The sequence below is a fragment of the Pararge aegeria genome, chromosome 19, assembly GCF_905163445.1.
Source record: "Pararge aegeria chromosome 19, ilParAegt1.1, whole genome shotgun sequence".
In the NCBI taxonomy this organism is placed as follows: Eukaryota; Metazoa; Arthropoda; class Insecta; order Lepidoptera; family Nymphalidae; genus Pararge; species Pararge aegeria.
The window spans coordinates 13,672,013-13,683,628 of NC_053198.1; the positions used below are offsets into that span (position 1 = coordinate 13,672,013).

The window sequence follows — 11,616 nt, forward strand, 5'->3', positions numbered from 1 at the left end:
GGCGTGTAACAAAATGGCCGGCATAAAAGTAGTTCTATGGCAAATATTCGAGGAGCATTAGCATATGAATGACGCGAGCTAAAAAAGCTCCCCAGGTGGCATGGCCCGGCCGGAAATAGGCTTCACGACGACCCGATGTAGAATGTAACTTACACAAACAACATAAAATCTAATAAAGTAGTTTACTAAATGATTTATCTAACAAAAAAATGGCCAAGTGCGAGTAAGATCCGTGCATTAAGTATTTAATACACTCGAACAAAATACAGTATAGTTAAAATTTATTTGATAAAAGAGAAAGACTATGAAAATATGCAGTACAAACGGTCCTATGTTTTCATTGCATTGATGTAGAATTCTTTTTTTTGTACAGGTCTAAGGGAGGGCTAGTTTGAATATATCCTAATTACTTCAACTGACTATGCGTTTACAAGCAAGAACATTGTCGTGACAGGCTACGATTATTTTCCTATAAGTTAGAAGCCCTAAAAACATAATATGGGAAGCAAAACTTGTACAATGCAGATGTGGCATAATTTAAACTAACGTGCCGTTAAGCTTCCACAAAGAGAATCAGGGACGTAACGATAATCATCAAGTAAAGATATTTCTTGCTCAGCGGTCAGGTCCACATCGCTGTAGCTGTCCTGGTCTAAACCAATCTGTCAACTTTTGAACACAGATCTCTGGTTGATTCCCACATACTACAGACCTGTGCTTTTCTTGACTCACTTGGTGTCACATATCAATCTATTGGGTGCCCTACACTAAAATCCTTGATAAATCACTTAAAATAAGTATCAGTCTTTTTAAGTCTTGCTTTTCGCGGTTTTCACACCGGCCTGATATTTCTTGCGTATGTACTGGAGGTGCAAGAGCCTCCGGTACACACGAGTACACATGATTGGACAGCCATCTGGCGTTTGCTCCTATCAAGAGATGCCCTAAGCACATGCTTTACGACCGGTTTATTACCAACCATAGCGTCTTCGCTGGCAAATACGGAGTACCCGATTTTGTCATAACAGGAGGTGCCCTTAGTATTGACGCTTCTCCTTCCCTGAACAGTTAATCTATCGTCTTAAACTATCGATAATATTAAATGCATAGGATGAAATAATAGATGGATACGTTTATATTGATAAAATCAAAAACTTTTTCATTAAAGTTGATATAGTAAAAACTTATTTCATTTCGTTTGTGAAAAGAAAAAGCAAGGATTCCTGCAAAAAGTTTTAGTTTTAATCAGATAAGCAGCGCGTCCGTTTACATTCTATGCAATCTGCATTTCATCGGTGCAAGTGATAAACTTATACCAGAGAATCGCCCAACACAACTTATTTACTAATAGTTAATGGACTGAGCAGAAAGTCCAAAAAGCCATTAAATCAAGAAGAAGAAGCAGAAAGCCGTCTAATATAAGCAAAGGAACACTTTGCAGGACATGTAAGGAACACGTTCTACAAAGCGGTGCCCTGTGTATATAAACCTGAAGTGTAGCTGTTAAACCACATAAGTAATTACACACGTAACTACGTGCTACAGAACAGAACGCGAACGAAGAGCTATTATACACCTAACAGAAATGAAATTATAAACAAAAACAAAAAGATTTTTGATCTTAAGGAATTTTCATGAGTTCGCAAGACACTTTGCTTAAATACACTTAATCGACTCACAAAAAATCTGCGCCATCTCTTAGATTACTCACGAACAATTTTTGTTATTAAGCAAATACAGCATAATCTTGTTTCCAATTTATATACGAAAATATCCATCGTCAGGTCAGGTATCCGCTGTTACATTTAGTTAAAGCGTGTTGTCAAATCGGCAACACAAAGTTATCTCGTACGCCCGCCTAAAGTTCTTTAGCACCTGTAAGTCGCTGCCATTTTAATAGCTTAATGACTGAGCTCATAGTAACATAGTAATCCTTTGCAATAGACAGTGATTTCTTGTAATTTAGACCACTCCAGCTGTACAGAAAGAACATGCGGGGCACGTATACCCCAGAACGGCGCGACTCCGGTGATTTTAGACTCTTTCTACTCTTATAATACGTGTACACTTTCCAGAAAACGCCGCTTTTTAATGAAAATTCATACTAATATTATTAACACAAAAGTATGAATACACTTTATTTTATATACACAAAAAGTAAATAAAATAGTAATACAATCAAATCTCAAAATTATGTCCGTTAGTTTATTTGTTCCTTGTATGCCAAATTCAGCTTGCGACATAGACTCTATATCGTATCTACTGCGATCACCAACCCAGGGTTGTGAAGACCAGCAGTGGATTGTTAAAGGATGTAAAAAAAAACAGCGTGTGGAAAGCTGTATGCCCGAGAGGTCTCCATAATTTTCCTGGACCCAATCCTCAGTGGGCCAGCCTGGTGGACTTCGACCTAAACTCTTCTCGGGAAAAGTCCCGTGGCCTGTAGTGGGCCGGTAATGGGTTGATATGATGTTTTATTGTACCTACAGTGTTTAAAAAAACTTATCAAAATTACCTAAAAAATTTAATAAACTTGAATGTTTTAAGTTTCAAAAACTTCATTTTTACTAGCAAAGTTCATAATTACAATTACTCTACTTCTGTCTTTCTGATCTACTCTTCTTTTATTTTCTTGAAGAGCATAAATGAATGAAAAAACAAGCACTTATTTGTCATTCAAAACGATTTAATGAAATTATAAAACCGCCGCGTTTATTCAGATTGTGCGTTTCCTACCAATGACGGATCCCCGATTCCCGTACGATTCTTTTATTAGCAGGTGGCGCCTTTAACGATTTTCTTTTGTGTCCACATAGTACTCCGCATTCTTAGCGGTTCCATAGGATTGGTCCTATTGTGGACGTTCGGAAACCGATGGACGTGTGATTTAAAAGGTTGTATTTTGAATACTTTCTCTACTGTGTTTATTGGATTCAATTGAAATGTAAATATACTCTTTTTTGTGTGTGATATGTAGGGCTATTTGAAAGGGGTGTGTATTTAAATGTCTATAGGTTGAAGAGTTTATTATGTTTTTTATGACAGTGTGTGTACGCGTGTACCTGAAAAAAAGGAGCCAAAATATATTAAAAAAAAGACAGTTTCCATGTCCATTTCGACTGATCCGTCACGACCAGAAAGAAATCAGGCGCAGCATAAAGTGCACTCCGAGGAAAGCCAATTTCGGAACCCCAGTGTCTCGAAGACCACGTTAAACCGTCCGGTTGGTTTAAGCCCACCAATCCACATTGGAGCAGCATGATGGGTCACTGCTCCAATTGCCTCTCCTGGTAGAGCCCATGCTAGTGAGACATTAATAAACCCAAAGTGATTCTGCAAGACGAATTGGTGGCATTTTATCATTAACTAGCTTTTGCCCGCAACTTAGTCCGGTTTTTTTTATTATTTTAAAGCATGTTTTTTTATATGTATGCTTGTAAATCGGGTGTAATATTTTTAAATAAATTTTTCAATTCATATTTGATTACTATACTACTAATATTAACTTCTATATTAAATTTCCGATCGGAATAACGTAAAAAGTATTTAAATGCTATAAAGGATTGGCATTGTAAGAGTTATAAAAAGCCTACCCTTAAGTATTTATAAGTCGTACTGGAGATTTTCTTCATTTTATATCATCTGCATACCCTGTGCATACTCTCTATGCACGCCACTGTCATTTATGTATCATATATATTTTATGTATTTATACTCAAAGTTTCTCCCAGCGCACGCCAAATAATTAATTTAATACGAAAAATTTGGCTACTTTAGTTTACATTTTTGCCTATATTCTTCGTCATACGTTAGCTTTTTTCTGGCGAAGGATTTGTTAACATCGGTCATATTTATATAATATAGATTTGTGAATTAATATCACTTATATATTTTAATATGTGTAAATCTTCGTCAGTGAAAGCAGCGTTAATAATATATGCTCTCAATCTCTCTCTCCCAATATTAGAGAGAAGGCCTGTTGTCAGCTGTCCAATTTTAATAGAATGGTGACGATGATGATGATGGACTGCCTCTCGGTTGGTAACTCAGCAACAAGGAAGGTGCTCATAAGTTTTAACAACACTATCTTGTGTTCGCCTAACGCTATGCATACGTATAAGACAATTACTTAGTCTAAGTAATTGGTGAGCAACATTCTATTAGGATATCCAATCAAAGGATCCTGGCTCAAAGATCACTATGCACAATCGAAATTGAACTCTCGCCGCATAACAATTGGTTTTGTAACGCCGTAGCAAGGATTACAGATACATACAGGCAATTTAGAGATGGGCACAAACGCCATGGGCGAGATATCGGTCTTGCTATGTAATTGAATATCGGGAACCTCCGATGACCCAGATATCGCAAGGTAGTTGATTTGTTGGACGTAATTAGGGTCCCGTGTGTATGGCACCTATTAATTCGCGACCCTACCAATCTTGGTGTTTGTTCTCTCTGAATATCGGTGTCAGCGTTTCTGTGAGGTAATTTCTATCTAGTTTTCTTCTTACTGTATTTTCTGTGACGTGTGCTTTTCTATTAGTGTCTGAAAAACCTATATTAACTGGTTGCGCCAAGTTATAATTAAGTCTTAAATAATAATTTATAATTTCATTGGTGTTCCTATTCTCCCATGTCCAACCTAAAACAGCACTGAACGATTCTCCGTGAAGAGACTGGCGCCCTCATACGCCTCAAAAACACTAGAACGCAGAGCTGTCACTTAAATTAACGGAAGCAAACGATTAAGACGTTTGCGGACGACTTGCTTTCCGATTGCGAAAAGTAACGGGCAATACGAGTTTACTGGCTGCCTGAAAATAAGCCATAAAATATCATAATATACCTTAAAAGTTTCAATGAGATCCTTTTAAGCATAATTCCCATATTTATGTGTGTGCCGAAATATAACATAAGTGGTGGTGTTCGAGAAGAGAGGACTTCGTGAGGAATATTTGGATCAACGGACGGCGTGCTCCTACCCATGAAAAATAAGGTCAAGTAAGTGCTGTCTTCCTTGTGCTCTGATTCCTTGTATCTTTCTTTTGTACACCAATTTACCGCAAAAAATACAGTCCACTCATTCGAAATAAAAATCTTAAATAACTTAATATAACTTGGCGCATACATATTTATTTGGTTCCGTCGAGACGGATATTTACAGCATTTCCTTCATATTAACGTATTGAAGCATTAGTTTCCTTGTTAGAATACTTCTATAGGCTCTAATAATTGAAATAATATAATTTTAAATAAAATAGGTCATTGCGTCATCTATTTTCTTTGTCGTAATACTGGCATAAGCGGCATTATAGCATTGAGCTAGCTATTTCCCCAGTTAGACATACTAATTATCTACACATATTTATGTATATTTCGATAAATATTAGTGTATTTAAATTGAATTAACAATTAAAACAAATCTTAAAACTTGCAATTATTAATTATTGTAGTACCTTCGGTTGTGAAACATTTACTCAAGAGTCGTAAGACCTAGCATATAAGGTCGAGATTTGTCTATACGAACCTCTGGTCGATCGAACATTCGATATAACCCGACCACGCGTAATATCGAACGAAGCGCGCTTGCGCATATTATCCGCACTCCGCGCGACCTACTTAATTTACCAGTATATGATTGGCTATTAACCTATCATACTCACATAAAAATATAGGTATTTCGTGATTGTTAGATAATTGTCTCACTTACACTTTAGTAAAATGCCTCCTAAAGTAGATTCTAAAACTAGCGAAAGTGATAAGGAGATTCAGGATACTAAACTGTCTATCTTAATTGCTAAACGTGAAGCTATATTCGGTATCATGCAAAATGTCTTTGACTTATCTCGTGAACCCGATGTTCATACGAACGTTGAAAAAAGAGAACATTTTCTAGACGAATCTTCACAAATTGATTCATTGCGTTTAAAGTACGAGTCTATTGTAGACGATTATAATACACGTTTATTAAACTTAAATTCAGATGCAAAACCTGATTACAAAAGTCTGTATGCTTTTGAGACTTTGTATAATAGGGTCAAACGAACTCATACAAAATGCTCAACTTTAAATACGACACCAGAAATACATAATGCGACCTCCGCGCTGCTAAAAGCCAAGCCGAAGCTAGCTCCCATATCGATATTAGAATTCGATGGTGACATTAAATCTTTTCAGATGTTTTATACGACCTTTAAGTCAGTAGTAGATAATAATCCATCACTCACAGATGCAGAAAAGCTATTTTATCTGTTACCGAAGCTGACAGGGAAGGCAAAAAGCGCAATCGCTGGAATTTCTCCGTGTGCTGAGAATTATCAGCTCATTTTACAAACACTCGTCAATAGGTTCGATGATAAACGTATGTTGACTTCCGCGTACCTACATGAATTATTTCGCTATAAGGGTTTTCAGACTCCCTCTGCGACTAACTTTGAAGATTTCATAGACCGGTTCGCTGGCGCAGTAAGCGCTTTAAAAAACCTAAAGTTAGATAACCTAGCTGATCTTATCATACTACATATAGCTACACAAAGGGTCGATACTGAGAGTGTACGCGCGTTTGAAATTAAATGCGGTAAGAATATACCTACTTTCGACGACTTTGTGGAATTTATCACAACACGCGCGAAGGTGTTTGAGCGTACGAATACGAATGTCACAAACCCTTCCAATACGCGTCATAATAAAAATATAAAACATTTGAATAACGGGACTTCTGGCAATGCGCCGAAGTATCAGGCCTATATAAGCACGGTTGATAAGCCTACGTCCAAGTGTCTATGTAGAAATATAACACATGCGCATTTATATAAATGTGTTGACTTTAATAAATTATTAACTCCTCAAGAACGTTTTAAGTGCGTCAAGGAGAAGAATGCCTGTGTGAACTGCCTGTCTATAAAACATAAAGTCGGGCAATGTGAAGTCTCCCCGCACTGTTCGTGTGGTCAGAAACATAACAAAAGGCTGCACTTTGACCAGCGCGAGGAACATTCCCGCGCGCCTCAGTTGAATACCGTCATGCCGCCACCGAACGCACCTACCGTTACCGCGTCATCGCCCGTAGCGGATGATCGCGCCGACGTAGCACTGTGCGCTACGCGCGTAAGCCCGTCTACAAGCGCTACGCAGGTGTATAATAGCAATTTGATGAATCGTGTGGAAGACAAGCGAACTACTGTCTTATTGGCTACCGCACAAGTTGCTGTTTACGACTGTAATGGTGAACGGCAAGTTATACGTATATTGTTGGATTCTGCTTCGCAGGCCGATTTCCTCTCAAAAGAATGTTGTGATCGCTTGGGTTTGCAAACTAAATTCACAGAACGTACTATCGTGAAGGGGTTCGGTGGAATTGAGAAGGTTGTACAATCCAGCTCGGTTGACTTGACGTTTTATTCGCGTTTTGATGATAACGTTAGTTTTAATATCTCGCCACTTGTTTTTGATAAAGTGACAGACAAATTACCTACGGCTGTGATAGATACGGCAGTCCTATCACACCTTAAAGGTATTCCGCTTGCCGATGCGAGTTACGGCGTACCTGATAAAATTGATGCTTTAATAGGAGCTTCCCTATTTCCACATTTGCTTCTCCCCGACGACGTCCATACGTCACGTCGCGACCCGTCGGTGCCCGTTGCATTGCGCACGGTGTTAGGTCTGGTGTTCATGGGCAATGCGCCTACGATACCTACTATAAATACTCATACGGCCTTGACATGTTGTTTCGTTCAAGAGCCTCCTGCTATTGACTCTTTAGTCAAGCGTTTCTGGGAACTTGAAGAACTTCCTTCCGCTTCCATTCAGAATCCTGATGATAATGAATGCGAAGACTTCTACACTTCGACTACTGTCCGAGATCCCGATACGGGCAGATACGTTGTCGGCCTGCCATTTAAAGAGGATCTATATTCCCTAGGGAATTCTTTGGACATAGCTAAGAAACGTTTCATCTGCCTCGAAAGAAAGCTTGAAGCTTCGAATAAATTGAGGTCGGCATATGATGACGTCATAAAAGGTTATCTCGCGAAAGATTATATTTCTCCCGCGCCTTCATATGATTCTAAAGATCCCGTTCCGATTTACGTGATGCCACACACGGGGATTTTACGTGAAGACAAACTCTCGACGAGACTGAGATTAGTCGTCGATGCTTCTTGTCGTTCTAGTTCTGGAAAGGCACTGAACCATCTGCTACATTCCGGTCAAAATTTACAGGGAGATCTTTTTAAAATAATTTTGAATTTTCGTCTGCATGCAGTGGCAATGACAGCCGACTGCCGAGAACAGTTTCTACAAATCGTTATGCGCGAAGCTGATCGTCGCTATCAATGCTTCTTATACCGCTTTAATCCACAAGACCCTCTTGTGCTATACCAGTTCAATCGAGTCTGTTTCGGTCTCACTTCCAGTCCCTTCCATGCACTGCGCACGGTAAGACAGCTGGTGAATGACGACGGCGCAAAATATCCACGAGCGAATAGCATTGTGCTACCCGCGCTTTATATGGATGACGTAGCTTTCTCGCTTCCAAGCGAACTAGAGGCAGTCACTGTGTCGCTGCAGATGATCGATCTTTTTAAGGGTGCACAGTGGGAATTAGTTAAGTGGAACAGCAATTCTCGCGAGGTCTTAGATAACCTTCCTGCGTCCCACAAACTTCCGACTGAAGTGGAGTTTGACAAAACCATGCACCATAAAATACTTGGTCTGCATTGGTATACTGGAAATGACGCTTTCTATTTTAAAATTTCTGTGCCCGACGATGTGACATGCACTAAGCGCTCCATCTTGTCGACTGTTGCCCGTCTGTGGGACATAATGGGCTTCGTTGCTCCCACAGTCGTGTATGCCAAAATATTAATTAAAATGCTTTGGCAATTAAACCTTGATTGGGACACTGTAGCTCCACCACACATCATTAAGATGTGGAGACAGTTTTGCGATGAGTTGCCAGCTTTAAATAAGCTACACATACCGCGTCATGTGGGCGTGACAACAGACTGCGAGGTCACTCTCCTGGGACTATCAGATGCTAGTCTCGCAGCCTATGGTGCTGTCGTTTATTTACACGTTAGCTCCCCTACTGGTAACACTGTGCGTCTTGCTTGTGCGAAAAGTAAAGTTTCGCCGACGAAACCTCATTCAATTGCTCGTCTCGAACTATTAGGTGGCGTCCTACTGTCGAAATTGCTTCGTACAGTACATGACACTTACTCTGAGCGTATCCCAATCAAGGCTACATATGCATTTCTCGATTCCAAAGTCGCCCTATATTGGATAAAAAGTTCACCGCATAGATGGCAGACTTTTGTCGCGAATCGCGTTGTACAGATAACTGAGAATATCTCACCAGACAACTTTTATCATTGCCCTGGCACTGAGAACTCTGCTGATATTCTATCGAGAGGTGTAACTCCTGAGAAGCTTCTCTCACACCCTCTGTGGCTGCATGGTCCACCATGGGCATCAATGCATCCGTCTCAGTGGCCACTCAAAACTCTAGAGGGAGAGTCTATTGAAGACGTACCCGAGAAGAAGGTTCTTATACACACTGTGCGTAAACCTATACTCCCGAACGACTTACACGAGCTTGCTCTCCGTTTTTCTTCGTGGAGCAAACTTCTACGTATAATTGTATACATTTGTAGATTTGCTAAATTACTGCCTCGTCGCGGCACTAGTGCAGTTACCGCTGACGACTTAAATTTCGCAGAGAATAGAATGCTTCGCGCTCTGCAAAATCAGCATTTTGCTGAAGAATATTCTCTTATTAAAAATAATAAAACATGTTCACCGGCATTTAATCGCCTAAGACCATTTATTGATGATGGACTTATCCGCGTTGGCGGTCGTCTCGCCAACTCTGGACTTAGCTTTGAAAAAATACATCCGGTTATATTGCCTCGCAATGGCCACGTGGTAAATATAATCATTGATTATTACCACATTAAACATTTACATGCTGGACCCGAACTCCTAATGGCCCTGCTTCGTCAGAGGTACTGGATTCTGTCGGCACGCCGTATTGTCAGGCAAAGAGTACATATGTGCAATACTTGCTTTAGATTTAAACCGCGTCCAACCATTCCGCTGATGGCGGATCTTCCTGATATACGTACACGTCCAGCGTTGAAAGCCTTTAGTTTCACCGGCTGCGATTATGCAGGTCCTATACCATACGTTCCTGTACGCCGCCGTGGCGTACACAGCGAGAAAGCTTATATTGTGCTGTTCACGTGTCTCACTACGAGATCTACGCACATTGAGGTTGCTACCTCACTCAGCACCCCCAGTTTCCTCGCCGGGTTTAAAAGATTCCTATCACGTCGTGGTCCTGTTCAGGTGCTGCATAGCGACAATGCTAAAAACTTCCAGGGTGCTGCTTCTTACCTTCGGGACCTCTATAAATTTCTAAGAGAAGAATATTACCCGAAGCTAGAGCAGGAATGCGCTGAAAATCGCATAACTTGGAAATTCATCTGTCCCAATTCCCCACACTTTGGAGGTTCATGGGAAAGTATGATCAAGGTGACTAAGACGATCCTGTTCAAGGTCATAGGGCAACAGCTCCTTTCTTATGAGGAACTTTGCACTGTGCTCATTCAGGTCGAATGTCTTCTCAATTCGCGTCCGCTAACAATACTAAGCTCTGACCCTGCCGAACCTTCGGCTCTTACTCCAAGTCACTTCCTACATACTGCGCCTCTATTCTCCTTGCCTGCGCCTGATGTCAATCCAGACAAAATTAACTTGGTTGACAGGTACTCGTTAATAGATAAAATGGTCCAATCGTTTTGGAATCGTTGGAGGATGGAATATTTGCACGGATTGCAAGTTCGTTTGAAATGGAATACGCCTTCCGTACCTATTACGCCGGGAACTGTCGTCGTAGTTATAAATGACAACGTACCGCCTCTGGCTTGGCCTCTAGCAGTAGTAGAGAAAGTGCATCCCTCGAAAGACGGCGTCATACGCGTAGCGACCGTTAAAATTTCCGGGAGAACTTACGTCCGTCCGGTCGTTCGCTTATGCCCTCTTCCGACGCAATAAGCGTAACAATTATAGTTTCATAATTTAGTACTAAGTAGCTCATACGTTAAGACTTTATTCTCTTTTATAATAATTCTACAAATAATTAATATTTTTTAATATACTTTCGTAAATATACACATACTTATATGAAATACGCCCATGCGCAATACGCGTTCTTAAAAGAGGCAATTCTACCTCATACCTTATGAGAGCTTTTCTTAAAGGTGACCCTTTAAGGGCGGGTGGATGGTTGCGCCAAGTTATAATTAAGTCTTAAATAATAATTTATAATTTCATTGGTGTTCCTATTCTCCCATGTCCAACCTAAAACAGCACTGAACGATTCTCCGTGAAGAGACTGGCGCCCTCATACGCCTCAAAAACACTAGAACGCAGAGCTGTCACTTAAATTAACGGAAGCAAACGATTAAGACGTTTGCGGACGACTTGCTTTCCGATTGCGAAAAGTAACGGGCAATACGAGTTTACTGGCTGCCTGAAAATAAGCCATAAAATATCATAATATACCTTAAAAGTTTCAATGAGATCCTTTTAAGCATAATTCCCATATTT

General features: G+C 40.1%; 1 protein-coding gene across 1 annotated transcript; it reads left to right on the forward strand.

Annotated features, from left to right (window-relative positions):
• Positions 1-5,724: 5,724 nt before the first annotated feature.
• LOC120632186 lies at positions 5,725-11,061 on the forward strand. The gene is made up of 3 exons (XM_039901992.1): positions 5,725-6,364; positions 6,854-7,246; positions 7,517-11,061. Exons 1-3 carry the CDS (start codon positions 5,725-5,727, stop codon positions 11,059-11,061), a joined length of 4,578 nt encoding a protein of 1,525 aa, XP_039757926.1.
• The last annotated feature ends 555 nt before the right edge of the window (positions 11,062-11,616 follow it).